The sequence below is a fragment of the Schistosoma mansoni genome, chromosome 2 (genome assembly GCF_000237925.1).
Source record: "Schistosoma mansoni strain Puerto Rico chromosome 2, complete genome".
Lineage (NCBI taxonomy): Eukaryota > Metazoa > Platyhelminthes > Trematoda > Strigeidida > Schistosomatidae > Schistosoma > Schistosoma mansoni.
In genome coordinates this window covers 8458311-8474005 of record NC_031496.1, presented here as the reverse complement: position 1 = coordinate 8474005, position 15695 = coordinate 8458311, and the positions used below count along the sequence as shown (strand labels likewise).

General features: G+C 38.3%; 1 protein-coding gene across 1 annotated transcript; it reads left to right on the top strand.

Annotated features, from left to right (window-relative positions):
* Nucleotides 1–12072: 12072 nt before the first annotated feature.
* On the top strand, nt 12073–14457 carry Smp_047640 (putative ferritin; the record flags this gene model as incomplete). The annotated part of the gene is made up of 2 exons (XM_018795565.1): nt 12073–12405; nt 14269–14457. 2 exons carry the CDS (start codon nt 12073–12075, stop codon nt 14455–14457), a joined length of 522 nt encoding a protein of 173 aa, XP_018649865.1.
* Nucleotides 14458–15695: the final 1238 nt, after the last annotated feature.

The window sequence follows — 15695 nt, the reverse complement described above, 5'->3', positions numbered from 1 at the left end:
CAGTCAATCTCACTGCTAGTACTGGACCACCATCCTTAAAAATCTCAGGGGTCAACCTGTCAGGGCCTGCTGCTCGCCCTCGCTTCAGATTTCCTATAGCTTTTTCAACCTCACAGAGGGTTGGAGGACTTACGTCGATTTGCCATTCAGGACGACTGGGGATCGTGGGTAATTGAAGCGTGGCTGAAGGCCAGTTGAACTGATCCCTAAAGTGTTCTGCCCATCGATCCAATCTCCTGGATTGAGAATGAATAATATGCCCATCTTTATCTGAGATGGTTTCACTGATATTCGGGTTCCTAATACCGGTTTCTTTAACGAGTCTGAATAGCTGCCTACTGTTACCTATTGCCGCTGCCTTTTCCATCTCTCTTGCTTTCGCTACCCACCACTGTTCACGATCATTACGTAGGCTTCTTATAAGCCTGCAATTAAGTTGACTCCGCTCTTCGTTATGCTCACAGCCAGGTGGGATGAGTTTATGAGCATCTATCAGTGCGGTAGATGCTGCCGAGATCCATTGTTTCTCCCTAACGTTATGGTTTACCTTACTAGCGGACATCACTGCTGTTTCCACAGCTTTTCGGATGTCATTCCACGCTGCCTCGGGGTGGACACAACTTACATGGCTGCCTAACTGTTTTTCTAGTTGTTCCTGAAATATATTCTTAGCTTGCCTATCATTAAGTAGAACCCTTAGAGGCTTCCCTGCAGTGTCTTTCCTACGACCAGTAAGACGCAGACAGATACGTGCTCGCACTAGAGCATGATCTGAATCTAAACATGTGCCCCAGAATGAGCGACAGTCTTCTATCGAGCCCCTCCATCGGTGGCTGATAGCGATGTGATCTAATTGGGTCCAACGTTGGGACGAATTCGGGGGTCGCCATGTCAAGAGATGTTTTTCCTTATGCTTAAAGTTAGTATTTGCAAGAAATAGGCGGTTATCTGAGCACAGCTGCAACAGACGGTCGCCATTATCTGTTCTTTTCGCCATGACACCATAAGATCCACCCAGGTGTCTTTCCCTTTCACTTAGTTTACCTACTTGAGCATTAAAGTCACCTGCTACTATTACTACATCAGAACGCCTAGCTTCTCGGAGAAGGTCAGAAAGTTTCCTGTAGAACTCATCTTTTATATCGTCTGAGCTGCAGTCAGTGGGAGAGTAGGCAGAGACGACGAAGAGGCAACGACGAGTTTCCCTATCTTTCCAGGTCCTTACTGATCCGTTTAGTCGGACAGCGCATAGACGACTGTCTACTGGGATCCAGTCTAAAAGAGCTAGTTCTGCCCTAGGACTTAATGCTATACCTACTCCAGCGAGGCCACGGGAAGCAGCGTCAGGGCTTCCAGATACACGAAGCGTGTATCGAGATGAAACTTTATTTTGATTAGGTGAGGTCAAATGAATGACACTACTCGGATCTTGTATGCGCGTTTCGGAGACGCAGCACACATCGATGGTGTAAGATTCTAGAGTCCTAGCTAAGGAAGCCTGTTGTCCTATTTGGTACAATGTTCGGACATTAAAAGTTCCTATATGTAGTTTAGAGCGTGGTTTCAGGAGACCAAGAATAACGTTCTGTGTACTCGAATCGTTTGCCCTAGCGGTGCGAGGTGATAAAAGGACGTGGGAAGGGTTAGTCGTGGAGATAACAGAGTTATTAGTGTAGGAAGGATTTGAAAGCGACCAACTTGGTCTTGTGTGCAGTTAAGGGTATGAGGGCTGATATCACTTCCCGGCTGCCCACACCGTGGAAGGGTATTTCTTGAGGGACCTGAAAAAGAAGTTGGATTAGTGTTGGTCTTAACGACCTGGGTGCGTGACCGCAGTGCCCAAGGGACATCTGCTTGAGGCCGGTCACACACGGCCTTTTTGTGGGGGATTTTTGACGTGTTAGCTCCGTTCTTCAAAAGTCCTTACCGCCGGAGACGGAAATCCGTGGGACAAGGCGAGGTGTGCATTTTTAGGGTCGACCTTTTCTAACCCCACCCCTCCTTGTGGGAAGGCAGCATCGCTGTCATGCTGGTTGTCTGAAGGAAACACCTTACTGCTTTCACACCTCTGTACAGTCAACAGTACGACTTCGCCTTCGGACCTTGGGATTGCTGCTTTTAGTCTCACCGCTCTTCAACCGACCTGTCTGGCATGTTAGGACCTTGAGGAACGATTGTTCCAGCCAGCATAGCTCGATTGGATCATCACGATAGGCAAGCCCGACCACCACGTCAAGGTAGCAGCAACGGTCGGGATATATTCGTCGATAACTTCAGATTAACGTTAGTCCAATGGTGGTTCTTTATCCTGACGATATCAAGGTATAAAATTTGAATAAGTATGAAGAGAACTCTGTGGAGCTCCAAAGGAATCATGCTACATTGGAGAAATGAGCAGCAAATAACTGTCTGAAAGTCAACTTACCCAAATGTCACGTCATGTACATCCGAACCCACATAAAGTGACAAACAACTTACGTCTTTTGCGATCATCACCATCATTGATGCTTTAACAGAGCATGATCTAAGCCTAAAACGAGTAGATACCAGTTCCGACTGCTTTGGATGCACAGGTAAAGCCTATGTTATAATACATTAGCCCCAAGGACTACTCGATATGGTCACTCCCAAACTGTTCTCAACCCCTTTTGAAATGTGCATATTATCTAGCACTACGAATAATGTATGCAAGTGGTCAGACAAAGGAACGACCAATCCTTAAAAAAACGAGACAAAATCACGAAGAAATCAACTGATTTAGAGTAGATTCACAATAATATTGAATGTTGAGGAGTCATGAGTATTGCGATGCATAATTATTCTTTCAACCACTGATTGATAAAGGTTAAAATACTAAAATTTGTACGACCATAAGACCAGAATTCCTACACAATCCCGGATATCCCCAACTTCTAAGCAATCATTAGCTGGAAGCATGAAGAAGACCTATTGAGGTGGATATGACTTGAACATATAGCACACCACGATCACATTCCTAATCCAACAATGATGGATGGACTACAAGTCAGCAGCTTCTAGTACACTCTGAAGCCAAGCTAACTGTTCATAGACTTGGCCGAAAAACAATATTACACTTTGACTGTCGAAGGTTGAGATAATTTTCTCGGTTAAAAGTCTTAAGACTGATTTAACTGAGTGAAATTATGTGTATCCCTCTGAACTACAAAATCTGAAGTATTGACCTATTCATTTTGGTATGTATATATACATATATATTTACATGTGGAAAAGTGACTGACCTATTCTCCCAACTTCGAGAAAATCTTATCTATTTTGAGAAAGCTCCAAAATAAACCTCATGGAAGTGCGACTAAAGGCCGAGAAATTTTACCCACGGTCTCGGGTTTTCCGAAAAATTTGAGGTTTCTAAGGGGAAAACCACAAAATGTTTGGAGAAAATTGAGGTTTCCCTCAATCATCAGCCAGGATTTCCAACAAGTTTGAGGAAATATTTCAGCGGATATTTCCACTGAAGTACATTAGTGAAATTCCAGGAAGCGAACTTCTAGTAATAGTAACAAAGATTGGATTGACCACAGTTAATATACATGAATTTAAGCTGGCTTAAATTGTTATGCAGGATGACAAAGTTTTCAGTGTTTGGTGTAATATGTTCGTCCTAGGACAGACCTAACAAATGTCGTACGAAAATTTAAAACTCATGCCTTTAGGAGAACTATGTTTTCAAAATATCTGCGGTGATTTATTACCAAAAACTGACGAATTTAAGACGAACATAAATCCGTCAAGGTTTTGGAAATAACCACACCTATACTAACCTCTGTATGGTCAAGGTCATTTTATTTATATGTTTGATATAACACAACAAATACGATCTTAATAGAAAGTCAGCAAAAAATGTTCTTTTATAAGTAAACAACATCCTGTACATATGCAAAGGTTGAATAGTTTAGCAAGTCATACATTTCTATCCTACAGTGTTCAATGGTGATCCACTGTCAATAGAATTGGAAGCCTGTTATGATAATACTTTTTCTGTTCCATCCAGAACCATTTGTAACACTTTTTCATTCTCTTCGTTCACACCTTTAAAAATATTCAGATGGCGTAATAATTCAAATGTTGTTTTGGAGTAAAATAGTACTCATGGAAATTACATTTCAAATTTCAACGACGTTCCCGTTTATTTGGTTCAGAAGGTAATCTTAGTCTGAGAGTAAGTGAATTAAATGAAAATATAAGTGCTTAATGTCAACAAACCTAGGACATGTTGTTGAGAAGACTATTATATGGGTATCAAAAGACTATCTAGAAATAATATTAAGGTTGTATCTCAAAGCACATGTTCCTTGTCGATAAACGGAGGCCAACTGGAGTTGGACTGGAATAGCATGACCAACCAGCCTACATAGAAATCACGTCTTACGGTTCCTACCTATCTTTGATTACTCTTTCGTCGTATCCAGGTACTATGACCACGTTGATGACCGTGCTGCCCAAGTGAGGTTGTTACAGAAACATATCAACCAAAGTAAGTACAGAAAACAATGCGACCACCGCTGTATTATCCAGTACAATAGCATGCAATTGATCGATGCGCATTGGTTGTGTTTGTCCTTGATAAGCATCAGTAAAGTGTTCGATTTTTAGTCACCTGACTGTTTAATGATTTGACCGTGGCTGATTGACATTTCTTTAGCCCTACAAGTGTGTGATCAGGCCGCCGCTGAAAACTATGATGAAAAAATGGACGTACAAATTATCTAAGGAGAAGATAATAATGGAAATTTGCGTTTCAAATAAAAAGTATTTTAGTTTAAGGATTACTTTTTAATAAAGACAGATAATATGACTTTCTTGAGCACTTTTTCTTTTTCTTTATTAGTGATTGCTGCATGTTAGATGATTCTCAATAAGAATTTCCTATTAATTATCTTTAGTTGTTTACCTTTCTTGTACATTTCAGTGTAGCTTATCTCAACTGCTCAACTGAAATAAGTAAACAAAGTGAATTTTAGAGATAGGAATGAAATGCTCAGAAAAAATCAACCTCTTTCACGAAACACCCACCATCTAAGGAATAGAAAACTGACAAAAGATATTTGATAAAACATAAATACTGACAACTGAAAATGGATACGCTGCAAATTCAGGGACACATATTCTGTCTCAATGATAAAATTAATAACGAAAGAATAAGAAACCTTTAAGTGGTCCAAATTTTAATCAAGTACTTTCAGTCATCTCCGATTCACAATGTTTCACGCAGAAGATGCATTAATGAGTTTTTTTATCTTATCCATTACCTTTTACTTAGCTCTCCGAATTTATCGCGTTTATGTTTATTGCAGATTTCTCTGTCTCTAACAGTTATTAATGAGCGTGATCTACATACTTGAGCAATACTGATAATCATAAGTATTTGAATTATAGTATGAACTAGTAATCCCAGCAATAACGCAATTTAACCAAGAAGTATTAGATGAGCACGAACGAATGTACTGTATTTGGGATTCAAAATCAAAACAGTCATCAATACAAAGAAATCATTAATTCATATAAACACCACTTCCCCCACAGCTCAAATTGGAGTGTGTCTGCAATCGATTGTACATCTTCTTTTTAAGTTCATCTTACGTCTGTTCGACAGTGTATGGGATATAGACTTGTATTATCTAGAATGCACTCGTTAGTATTAGAATTAACAACCGAAATTGGAACAGACTCACGTGATTCCAGGAATTGTATACAATCATCATGTCGGTTGTGTAGTAAAACGACTGATATTTAGAATTTGAGTCATAGACTTTCCAACACTATCCTCTTCAACGAAATAATGTTGGGTCTTTACTTAGCAATGTTATAACTAATATGACGTTCCCAATCTGCACGATCTTCTCAATCTCACGCTTCGATTACTGTATGTGAGTATTTGGAGATACACACTGATATATAATTTGAGGTATTCCATCATGTGACGTTGACTCGCCTAAAAATTATGATACATATTCTTTTTGTTATTCATATTGGAATTGACAGATAGGTATGCATTGATATATGTGTAGTGGGTGTCGAGTCGAAGACGGACTATGATCACCACTACAATTCGTTTACGCGTCCAAAAACGACTTGGTTACTTTGATAGCTCGTAAATCAGAAGACTTTATTAATCCAGATCAATTGTATTTATTGGCGATCTCGTGGTATCGAAATAATACCGAGACGTGCCAAAGAGTACAGGCGAACAGGCAGTGCGTGAGCAAGTTCGAACCAAACAAGGCGGAGAGCGAAAGCAGAAGTGAAACTGATACAGTTAAACAAATACAGTTAAACAATCTCTGGTACAATTGGTTACAATAATAATAATTGTTTCCGTTATTCCAATCGTGTTCTTATCGAGACTGGCCGGTCACTACAGGAGCCCCCCGCTAGAAAGGGTTTACACTTTCGATACGTAGCGGTTTCGTTCGTGGGACTGATCGCGAAGCGTGCAATTGTAGGACGAAGGCGTTGGCAGAACAGGAAGTGATCGTTGATCCTCGAGTTGCTACCAAAAGTCTTTGACGTAGAACGGTACCAGGAGGAAACGTACTGTATTGATTGTTTGGATTAGCATGCTACACCAGAATGGTTTGTATCCAGAATCTGAAGGTTGCGTTCGCAGAGGTCCGGACCAGAAACGCTGCAGACGTGGAACGAAACCAGATTGAGCCAAGGAACCAGATGCGACCAGGATAACCATGTTCGGGACCAAATGTATACCATACTTATTTGGAGCCAGAGAGGTCGACTGAGTGCGTTGACTAGAGCGTGGGTGATCAGGCCAGCTTTTGCCAAAGTTGACTGAAGTCGACGATACCGTAACAGCGATGGTCGGAGGCGTAGGCTCGGGGTAAACAAAAAAAAATGAGAGAAAAACAGAAAAGTGTAGCATTCGTGTAGTATAGTGGTAAGGTCCTATACTGTATCCGCTGCTAGTTATGAGGTTAGTCGCGAAAGCGTACGGGTAAGTGTACTCGGCGACTGGAACGTGAGACGGTAGTCTCGTTCGAACCTCGTGAGCCTGCAATCTCATCTGCAGTCAAGGGCGGTGTGGTCTGCAGGTCTGGACGTGAGAAGGAAGTCTCGTCCGTAGACGGGGCAGATGACACATGCTGTTGACTGGGACGTGAGAATGAGGTCTCAGGTGCATCTAGCGTGGGATCCGAAGTAGATGTAGAGATCCCGCTAGAAGCTTTGATGGGTTTAGCATTGGGTCTCGGCTTATCAGGTAGGGCACTGTCATCGACGTGTGCTGGCATGAGACGATCAATGCTGACTACTTTGACACGGCCATGTCGATCAACCTTGAAGGACTTTTCGTGACGGGAAATCACGTGAAAAGGGCCTTCGTAAGGCTGTTTGCTCAGATTGACCGTAAGTTGTCGTGTACCATAATTGGGAATGACTGAGTCATCCGCAGCGCGTAGTCGAAGCATCGTAGCTTGAGACTTACTGTTACTGATAGGTACGACAGAAACGTGGGCACCCGTATCCACAAGGTACCTAGCGTTAGTGCGATAATCGTGCACGTAAAATAGACGGTCGAACTGAGGTAAAGGGCCGGTGAGTACGGCCGTATTTACTCACCGGCTCGGGAAGTTCCCGTCTTGTATGAGCAGGGAGCTCGACAATGACGGGCACCGGCTCCGAAGGCACGGTGGAACCAGCACCAACTCGGACTCGCTTCCGAAACCGCCTTCTGGTGTGGCTTCGAAGATGCCCGCTTGGGGCGAGTCGTTACGGCTTTTCGAGATTGTGACCTGGGTCGGGGGACGTAAGGGGCTGGCACGTTTGAGCGGTCTCGGAAACTGAGACGAGTATGGATACATCTGTCCCTATCCACATGAGCCGAAGGTCGTCTAGCATCGAAATCCATGTTTGAATGAGAAGTAGAGGCAACAATATAGTTGTCTTTGGCGCTAACACGTGCTAGAATCTTGTCTGCTATGAGGGCCACCTTGTGCAGTGGGGTGTCCTCGAGCAGGGCCGTAAGAGTTGGTTGGATACTAGCTGGTAATGCTTCGAGCCATAACTCTTTGACTATTTCGGAGTCTGCTGTCGAGTTTCCTGCAAGGGATTGCAGGCGCGTGAGGTGGTGGCTCGGCTTAGCATCACCCATAGGGTGACGTGCTAAGAGAGTCCTCAATCGTTCCTCTCTTGATGGGAGGAAATGTCGAAGGATGGCATCCTAAAGACGGTCGTAAACGTTCGGAACGTTCGGATTGAGGACAACCTCACGAACAGCAGTTAGGTGATCCCCGGGCAATGATTCCAAAGCGTAGGCGTACTTTTGCCTTTGGTTGGTTATGCGGCGGATCTCAAATTGAGATTCCAGTGCCGCGAACCAGACTTCTGGATCATGAGGGATGAAAGGAACCGGTCGAAAATTAATAGCCTGTACCTCGGAGTCTATTATATTTATACTACTCTTATCGTTATCCACCATAGTAAGTTGCCAAGATATTATACATTGAAAATATCAATACGAATATATGCGACAAAAGTGGATAGATAAATAGACTCACCAAATTGATCTGGGTTGGAAAAATGGCCAAGTTTGAACTGTGCTCGAAGAATTGGGTTACTGTGTGTAGTTCGCCAGATGTGCGTGTTCCCAATACGGCTCACCAGTTTGTAGTGGATGTCGAGTCGAAGACGGACTATGATCACCACTACAATTCGTTTACGCGTCCAAAAACGACTTGGTTCCTTTGATAGCTCATATATCAGAAGACTTTATTAATCCAGATCAATTGTATTTATTGGCGATCTCGTGGTATCGAAATAATACCGAGACGTGCCAAAGAGTACAGGCGAACAGGCAGTGCGTGAGCAAGTTCGAACCAAACAAGGCGGAGAGCGAAAGCAGAAGTGAAACTGATACAGTTAAACAAATACAGTTAAACAATCTCTGGTACAATTGGTTACAATAATAATAATTGTTTCCGTTATTCCAATCGTGTTCTTATCGAGACTGGCCGGTCACTACATATGTAATTAACACATGTAATTCATCTAAGATTGATTTACCTGCGAAACAATCAAATGGAAAATATGTATCTGCCTCATACCCTATAGAATATTCTTCGATTCGATCTGAATTTTCTGCCTGTGCAAACTTCATAACTGGGTAAACCGGTTCTCTGATTGTTTTGGGAAAACTTCTTATTCCCTCTGACTCACCATACCACTGACCAGGGACTCTACTCAACATACATTGGTTGTGAGAATATCCAACATCTAATACAATAACATCAGAAATATGACTAGAATTCGACTCATTCGGAACATATTTGTCACATTCATTAGGAATATCACTAGAGATAAATTCATTGTGACAACGAATAGCATTTGATATGAAATCAGGATTTGATTTTTCTGAAATATTTCCCCCAAGCTTATTAAGAGTTTCATAAGAGAATAATAGATCATTAGAAAAGTCAGCATCTACCAAAACTGAATCAGGTTTTTGATCATGATTTGACTCATTCAAAATATTATTCTCAGAGTTGTCAGAAATTTCATCAGAAAAGTGTGAATTATTACGACAAACCGTATATGGAACAATAACATGAGAAATCTGATAAGAAGTTGGTTGATTAGAAAATTTTGTCTCACAATGATTCTGGGTTTCATTAAACTGGGGACTGTTATGTGACGTTATACCGCTTCTAGAAGTTTTGAATGAAGATAAGGGATTATTAGAAACATCCACCTTAGCATTAGTTCCAGCGAAATGAACCATGTTATTAGGCACAATCGTTCTCCACAGTAACAACCAACCAACTGTTACTGATCATTACACAACCCGTTAAAATTTGTAATAGCTTCTCTCTAAGAATAACCCTTATCTAATTAGTTGTCTTTTTGTGAACTCATGAGATAAATTAACCCCTTCTTTTATATGCTCATGGCCACGTGAATATTCACCAAGCTTTGGATCTGTCAGGTATTTTGTTGTAGAATTCCCTAAACTAGGTATGATAAAATAATATTATCACAAGGGGATTTTTGTGGAGATTTAGTAATTTTATAGTTAAGATCATGAGTCAATTGAAGCTAGACCATCGTGGAAAACCTGGAAGCACTGGACTGGTAGGTCCTGGGTCGGAATCTCGCGAGTGCGCGGTCGTGGATGCGCACTGCTGAGGAGTCCCATAATAGGACGAAACGGCCGTCCAGTGCTTCCAGGGTTTCCACGGTGGTCTAGCTTCAATTGACTCATGATCTTAACTATAAAATAATATTACTTTAACCACAGTCATATTATTTAAGAAAAGAAGTTTTATGATAATAACAAGTATTCAAATTAATTTGCTAACTAAGAACTCGCGAAATAGTGCAATTTAAGGCAAATAGGACTGTGATGTATACTACTTATGTCGACAGACATAAGTAGTATGGAACACTAATGGAACACTAATGAAACCCTGGCAGCAGAAGGCTATGGAAGTCGATATGAGAAAACAGAAACGGAATTAGAATGACATTGTAAATCGGGGAAATCGTACAGAATATGAAGGAAAAATGATGGCAACTTCTAAATAGAGTATTTAATGTATGGTTCCTATATTTTATTAAGAGTTACTGTCATTCAATATTTGAATGCAATTGGTTGCCCCCACATGTATAGTTAATTTAGTTCCGGTTTCTAATGAAAGTGTTGATTGTAAACATCCAATATGGGTTTATAAACTTTTTATTAAAACATTATTTGTTTCAGTCAATCACTGATTATTTAATTTTGTGTTACCTGAAAGTGAACATTAAAAATTAACCTATATCTAAGTGGATAGTTGATAGTTCAATAGGAAAAAAAACGAAATTAACTGGATCTTATAAATTCCAAACTTTCTTATGAAAATTCATATAATTTATATGTACACTTCATATATATAAACTACATATATTTTACAATGAAGTGGTCTGACTGACCTCCAATAGCTTATAGACTATCATTAATTGTGAATGAACGTCAAGTTTGTACTTATAAAACCTTAAAGGAGAAATATCCTGAAAAATAGTCACTTATTAATAAATAATCACCAATGGAGGCAAAAGTTGTTGTACATACTTTCACTCTTCATTGAAAAAGTAGAGTATAGGAAAATTGTTTTAAATGTATTTAAATGCCGTGAGCAATGTGATTTCTTGAACCTACCACTTATCGACTAAAGAGGTTTGATAGAATCTATGTTATCGTTAAGTCATCAAGACGAAGTTAATTATAATACCGAGTTTAAATTCTTTTCATAACAAGAATTTATCCCTATTATAAACATGCGTCTTTACGTCACTGTCTATTCAAGGTATCAGAGAATACAGGTATCTAAAAGTAGTTGGTTTACTTAGTATAAATACAATAATCATTCAATCAGAATATTATAAGTTAAACCGTCATAAAACTATATTATGAATATCATTAAAGAATCTGGTGTTGCTTAGTTTATAGTGATTTCAAATTACCTACCAGTTTTATAATGCCGTCTCAGTGGTCTAGATGTAAAGCATTTGCGCGCGAGACCGATAAGTACTGGGTTCGAATCTCACGAGTTGGGATCGTGGATGCCCACTGCTGAAGAGTCCCACAATAAGAAAAAACAGCCTTCTACCGCTTCCAGTTTTATAAAGTAAAATAATTTTGAAATAATTTCATCAAATGAAAATGTTTTGTACAATATAGTCTTGGCAACTATTATTTATATTGTTTAGTTATTACAGTTTATTCTAGGTTAGATTTCATATTGTTCATTTATAAGAATCAATGGAATAAATAGAATTACTATAAGATTAACTTATGAGTGTTTATGAAATACACTATTTAATGACCTCATTTCATTACAAAGACCTTTTTTTTGTCATTACTATGAGGAATTTATTTTCATGGAGTCACTTTGTTTGTTTAACAGTTTTAATGATGATAAAAAAATGATGAAAACTAACGTTATTTGATGAGAAATGAAGTAAGGTCATGGATTCAACTATAAATGTTAACCGGTATATTTATAATTCAATACTCTAATCATTTATAATTCTGTTTTCTGAATGATGATCAAAACATCAAGAGCCAGACAGAATTTCGCCACAGAATGTGAAAATGCCATCAATAAACAAATCAATGTGGAACTACAAGCCGCTTACGATTATATGGCATTCTTTACTTACTTCGATCGAGATGATGTATCATTTCCGAAAGCAGCTGAATTCTTTCGAAAAGCTTCACATGAGGAACGTGAACATGCAGAGAAATTGGCGAAATATCAAAACAAACGGGGTGGTCGAATAGAATTTATGGATTTAAGAGCAGCTCAGAAAACTGAATTAAATGATTTGGAAGAAGCATTTGAAATTGCTCTAAGTTCTGAAAAGTCGATTTATCAGGTAGATTGACTAACAAGTTAGTGATTATTAATAAGTTTACTTTTCGTAAAGTAGGGTATTTTTGAAAGTTTTCATTTTTAAATCCAAAATTGAGTGTCATATAAAATTTCATGTTGATGGATTTTAAATTCATATAAAGTTAGTATCCGATAATGAAGCTGGCCAAGAAACTGCTTGAATCTAGACACCGCTAGCCGGTTTTCTTTGATCTCAAACTGAGTCGTTTGATTGATAACTGCAAAAGAACCTCAAATTCAAGATTGAACACCATAAATTGTGATTTAATATTTAGCAAACAGACTATTGAGGTAATAAAATCTTCTAAAAGTTTCTGATTGGAACACTTATTGCTACTTATTTGACTTTGTTACGTTGCTCTCTCTCTATTTTCACTAATACTGATTAAGCGACTGATGATTTAATGAGCCAGACATAATCTTTTCAATATTCTTATGATGACTAGAAACTTTTAGATTTTTTCTGCCATATTATTAAACAGTTTTAATACTTTCCTGAGGATTCCCACAATAGGACGAAACGGCCGTCTAGTGCTTCCAGGTTTTCCATGGTGGTCTAGCTTCAATTGACTCATGATCTTAACTATATAAAATTACTTTCTTAATTGTTGTTCACGTCATGATTTTGGTAGCTAATTTCATTGCTATATAAATTGAACATGGCTCCTTGATTAATGTAATTATGATTAATTGACACCGGTGAACGGAATTACCCATATTACTGATGCTGAAAGACCAATGGAGTATCAATAGGCTCACTTGTAATACCTATATTTGCAAATCTATTCGTGAATTAATTATCTTCATGAATATGCTCAAACTAAAAATATAGCCAATATGTTCTGATAGTACCCTCATAATATTTATGGAGAAACTAAGCAGAAAATAACCCAGTAATAAATTTACTTCAGAATCAGATCACACAAGCATTTCATGTAAAACTGAATCTAAATCGTCTAAATCGAACTGAGACGATAAGACAAAAGTTAAACTGGCCCCAACACTTTATTCTAACAAACTAGCATAGTCATTACAACAGTGTTATTAATTTTTCATCACATTAACATATGCTATTTCATAATTGATACACTTTTCAAATCTAACAGTGTGTAAGTGTCTATTATCTTTAACTGAATTCTTCACTTGACAACTCAGAATTACTTCAAACAAACGGACTATGATCGAGTTTCGATATCATTAAACAGAATTACTTTATATTTGTTCCATATATAAAATCATACTCGCAAAACATTATACTTATAAATAAGAAGTATCATTGTAAGATTGTGACCAAACAAGGTAGGAATGCATAGTTGAAATCATGAGTCAATTGAAGCTCGATCGCCATGGTAAACCTGGAAGCACTGGATGGCCGTTTCGTCCTACTGTAGGACTCCTCAGCACTTCACATCCACGATCCCATCTCGCGAGATTCGAACCCAGGACACTGAAGACAATTGGTGAACGGTTGCTCAATTTCGTGGATTGGTTGAAGTTAGACATTACTATCATCGGATACCGGCTCAGTGGTCTATCAGTTGAGTGCTCTGGCGCAAGACCGTTAGGCACTGGGTTCGAATCTCGCGAGAGGGGATCGTGAATGCGAACTGCTGAGGAGTCCCACAGTAGGACGAAACGGCCATCCAGTGCTTCCAGGTTTACCATGATGGTCTAGCTTCAATTGACTCATGATTTCAGCTTTGAAAATACTGAAATCTCCACAAAACCTCTTCTGATACAGTAGGAATGAATTAGTTTTACTCCATATTGTTTATTTTTATTTTTTCACTTTACAAAAATTCGATTTTCTTACACAATACTTTAATTCATCTTTTGTTGTTTACAGTCCCTATTGGAATTACATAATGTAGCTGAAAAACACAATGATCCAGGGTTATGTGAATTTATTGAAACTGAATGCTTAGAAAATAAAGAACAATTCATTAAAACAATTGCTGATTATTTAACACAAATTCAACGCAATGGGAAACAACTTGGTGAATATTTATTTGAACAATTAACATTGAAAGAATAATTATAACTGAAATACAAATTAACTGTGAATAATCTTGTTTTATGCTTATCCTTCCTAAAAGTAGTAATAGTAGTAGTATATATATGTACATAACAATACTGTCCAATAAAATACTTTGAAGGGATTTTCAGCATATTCTTTCTGTTACGACTACGGATCCGTTGGGTAGAAAATATATACAGTGACCTACTCTGATAGTAAACAATATCATGTAACAAACTTTAGATTTGGTTGGGACATTAGGAAAACCATTAGACTACATCACAAGAAAATTCGTAATCTGGAATCATTAAAGGAAAAAAAAGAGGGCGATTAAAGTGAACATGGAACAAAGCATTGGAGAATAAAATCATGACCATGAATACTGCTTAGTAATATCTAAATATAAGAACTTGGTACAGATTCTTGAATATCTCTGGTTGACAGCTTATGCTTCAAGAGAGGTAATGAACTTCAGTCAGTAAGTAAACAAGGAAGTAAGTAGCCTAGTAAGAAATTTGTTGACCGGAATTAATCATTCATTTGCATATCCGATCATATATATATATATATATATATATATATATATATATATATATATATAGGTACGGCTTCATTTGCACATAAAAGTCTTATGTCAGAATCATGAATGGAAGCATCTAATTCAGAGGTTGATAAACATTTGCTAACATTTTTAGGACAGAGAAAATTACATATATTTCCCATACTGTTGATCATCAAACAGTTAGGTGAACATAATGGCTTTATCTTAGGTAGCAGATAACGTGGCACTTCAAACTGTACATATAAAGATCTAGAGTAAAAAATGGAAGGTATGTAGGAATACAATCAAAAAGTTGGGGAATGTAAATAATTATATATATATCGATATATCGAGTGCACCAAACCTGATTGGGACTTTCATGTTTTTGTACCAGATATGATTTGTCCTAATGATCCACGTATTTCTGATGAAGTTTCCTATAAATCTGAGGAAAATATGTTGAATGAATCAAATTATGATCGAGAATCCTATGCAGTTTTGATAGATGCTGATTTTTCTGACGACCTATTATCCTACAATGAAATCCTTAATAAATTGGAGGAAAATATTACAGAAAAATCAGATCTTGATGTTATATCAAATACCAGTTGTCCTCATAATGCATTTGTTTCTTGTGGGAAACTTGTTCAATGCGAAATACGAGTCGTAAACGAGTTCGATTTTGATTACCATTCGGATGATTTCTTATTAAATG